Raw genomic sequence first — 2,403 nt, 5'->3', positions numbered from 1 at the left:
ATTTGTCTCAAACTTTCCTTAGATTGTGACTGAACTATGTTGGCTGCACTCTGATAGGCTTTCTAGAAGGCAGTTGTACTCTCACTCTCTCACAGCTGATTTCTTTAAAGGGGAGGCAGTCGAGTTTCAAAAAAAACATTGTGGATACGGTCGACAATTGAGGTGTTACTCAGGCTTTCAAGTGACCAACGTTTTGTCAGTCGCAAAGTGGTCAGTTGCGGCGGCGGGTAGCACGCTACACATCATGGGCGAACCGGAATTCTTCCTTCTGTACGCCAAGAAAGATGACTCGTTCTGTGTGGTTTCGTGCTCCGATGTGATATTTGAGTGTCCAGTCGCTGTGAACGATCAAGTGAAGTTCATGTACACGCAAGACGGAGTTAAGAAACAGTACGCTGGCGTCGTCAAGGAATTCGGAGGTAAGCTGTTCTAGCCCATATTTCCCGGCTACTTGATGTTCGCCGCTCTTTGTTTGTGTGTATGATAGTGCCTTTGCAACACGAGTGTACAAATCTTGTTTTTCGGCATGAATCATGATGTCCAAGCCTTTCGAAGTGGCAGACATCTCGACCAGTCACCGTGTTTCATTAGGCTGTCCCAACCATAACCTGCAAGATATCGACAAATGTCCTCGTTGTACTCAACTTTTTAGTGTTCAGACTAGTCTCGTGTGCCCTAACCTAACTAGATATCAGTGAATTTGCATTGACTAATGCTCTGACCGAACTCTGGGTACTTCTTATTTGCGAGGCCCTCGAATTTTACTACTTATTTGATCATTTGAAAGACTTTTCTAACCTCGCACCATAACCTATCTGCTCATATGTCATTTGATTGGGAATTCTCAACCTTAACTTCAGTTATCTTTTGGTCCTGTCACACTGCAACAACGTTTGGCTATTTACTGCATAAATTGTCAATTCTTTTTTTTTTTTGTTTACAGATGACTTCAAGACATTAGTAGATAGGTTGCCATACTGGAATAAGACCAGGCAAAAGCCGAAGGTTCCCTCTGCTAGAAGAAAGTCTCGTCAGTCCAAGCAGTCTAGACAGCCAAAAAAGGTACAGTCACTCTCAGCCACTGAGCTCAAATCTGTGGTATTAATGTCTTGTTGTGGTCTTTGTGTAGTTTTTCAGCCCCACTCATACCTTATTTTTGTTTTGGGGCGATCACAACTCTCTCAGTGATTCTGAGAGTGGCATGACTCGCAACTTGGTGGCTACTGACGAAGATGACTCAGCATCTGGTCCGGAACTCACTCCAGAGGAAATCGAGGCTCTTGTGAAGGTAGGAGTTTTAAATTCTATCATCATATCTTGTTTTCCCATGTGTGCGTTATCAAGTTCAATTGTAATGTACTCTTATTATATTTCTAAATTTATTTCAAAGGATGCCAGAAAGAAAAGAAAGTTGGACTTAAAGCAACTCTCAAGTCTGTCTGCTTCAAAGAGGAATCCTTTTAATTCTGACTCTGATTCAGAGGATGAACAGCCATTGATTCGAGTCCGACAGTTTGCTTCTCATGTGGATAGAGAATCAAGCCTGTCTTCAACCCACACAACTACAATCAACACACCTCCTGATTCACAGGAAGACAGTGATCCAAAAGGTATGTTTTTACCATGCTTCAAAATTAATACGTCTCTGCTCTCTGAATCCACCTTACTATTTTATCACAACCGTTACTCATTTCAGATACTGTTGTTCGACGCAAAAGGAGAAGATATGAAAAGATGGTGTATGAGGGCCAATATTATCGGTTTAAGGAAGGAGACCCTGGGGTAAGTATTTTCCACTTACTGTGCATTGCAATTGTTTTCTTTTTGTATGTGAAGCATTATATTAATCCTATTATTTATTGTTGCAGGTGGTTGAGCTCTCCTTCAATGTTTATGTGCTTGAGAAGGACTTGAAGAGAATTAAGAGGGATAGTAAAAGCGGACCAATGATGGCGCGCCTCCTTCTTAAAGCTATTTACACAAAAGAGGCGTGCAATGATTGTTCTCCCACTGGCCGCCCATCTGGGAGGGAGAAAATACAGCGGCCTCCTCTTCATGCTGATGGCATTAGTGCTGCTCATGGTAAGTGATATTTTTTTAACCTACTCAATGGAAATTTGCTTTGTGTTATCCAAACACTGTATCTATGTTTCCTGTTCACAGACTTTATCACCAAAAGAGCAGAAAAACGTCACTGGCCTGCAATCACCACAACTGTAGTCAAGAAAGCATTTAGTGATGTCCTGTGTGAGGACAGGTACACAGCCAAGCTATTTGCTGAAGATAAAATGCAGAAGGAGGCTGCTGCTGCTTCTGCTGCACTTCTTGCTGAAGCTGCTGGCAGTAGGGAAGGTTGAACTGGGGCTGCTATGTCTCATTGTTCTGTGAGATGTTCAGCAGACT

At 42.4% G+C, this 2,403-nt stretch overlaps 2 protein-coding genes across 2 annotated transcripts; both read left to right on the top strand.

Annotated features, from left to right (window-relative positions):
- Positions 1-157: 157 nt before the first annotated feature.
- Positions 158-1,188, top strand: LOC127750790 (uncharacterized). The gene is made up of 2 exons (XM_052273277.1): positions 158-419; positions 944-1,188. The coding sequence occupies exons 1-2, from the start codon at positions 245-247 to the stop codon at positions 1,186-1,188; spliced, it is 420 nt and encodes a 139-aa protein (XP_052129237.1). The 5' UTR covers positions 158-244.
- Positions 1,171-2,397, top strand: LOC127750792 (uncharacterized). Its single transcript, XM_052273280.1, has 5 exons — positions 1,171-1,288; positions 1,391-1,610; positions 1,697-1,782; positions 1,869-2,082; positions 2,164-2,397. Exons 1-5 carry the CDS (start codon positions 1,202-1,204, stop codon positions 2,355-2,357), a joined length of 801 nt encoding a protein of 266 aa, XP_052129240.1. The 5' UTR covers positions 1,171-1,201; the 3' UTR covers positions 2,358-2,397.
- Positions 2,398-2,403: the final 6 nt, after the last annotated feature.

Source organism: Frankliniella occidentalis, unplaced genomic scaffold (assembly GCF_000697945.3).
Source record: "Frankliniella occidentalis isolate FOCC.00 unplaced genomic scaffold, Focc_3.1 Scaffold260, whole genome shotgun sequence".
NCBI classification, from domain to species: Eukaryota; Metazoa; Arthropoda; class Insecta; order Thysanoptera; family Thripidae; genus Frankliniella; species Frankliniella occidentalis.
Note: the sequence above shows the minus strand (reverse complement) of the source record. Positions and strands in the feature narration are given on the sequence as shown.

What these genes read in the sequence shown, in the direction of transcription:
- LOC127750790 (XM_052273277.1), top strand. Translation starts at nt 245, where the DNA reads ATGGGCGAACCGGAATTCTTCCTTCTGTACGCCAAGAAAGATGACTCG. An exon ending in CGTCGTCAAGGAATTCGGAG is followed by an intron (nt 420 to 943) that starts GTAAGCTGTTCT and finishes TTTTGTTTACAG; the next exon opens with ATGACTTCAAGACATTAGTA.
- LOC127750792 (XM_052273280.1), top strand. Translation starts at nt 1,202, where the DNA reads ATGACTCGCAACTTGGTGGCTACTGACGAAGATGACTCAGCATCTGGT. An exon ending in AAATCGAGGCTCTTGTGAAG is followed by an intron (nt 1,289 to 1,390) that starts GTAGGAGTTTTA and finishes TTTATTTCAAAG; the next exon opens with GATGCCAGAAAGAAAAGAAA. An exon ending in GGAAGACAGTGATCCAAAAG is followed by an intron (nt 1,611 to 1,696) that starts GTATGTTTTTAC and finishes TACTCATTTCAG; the next exon opens with ATACTGTTGTTCGACGCAAA.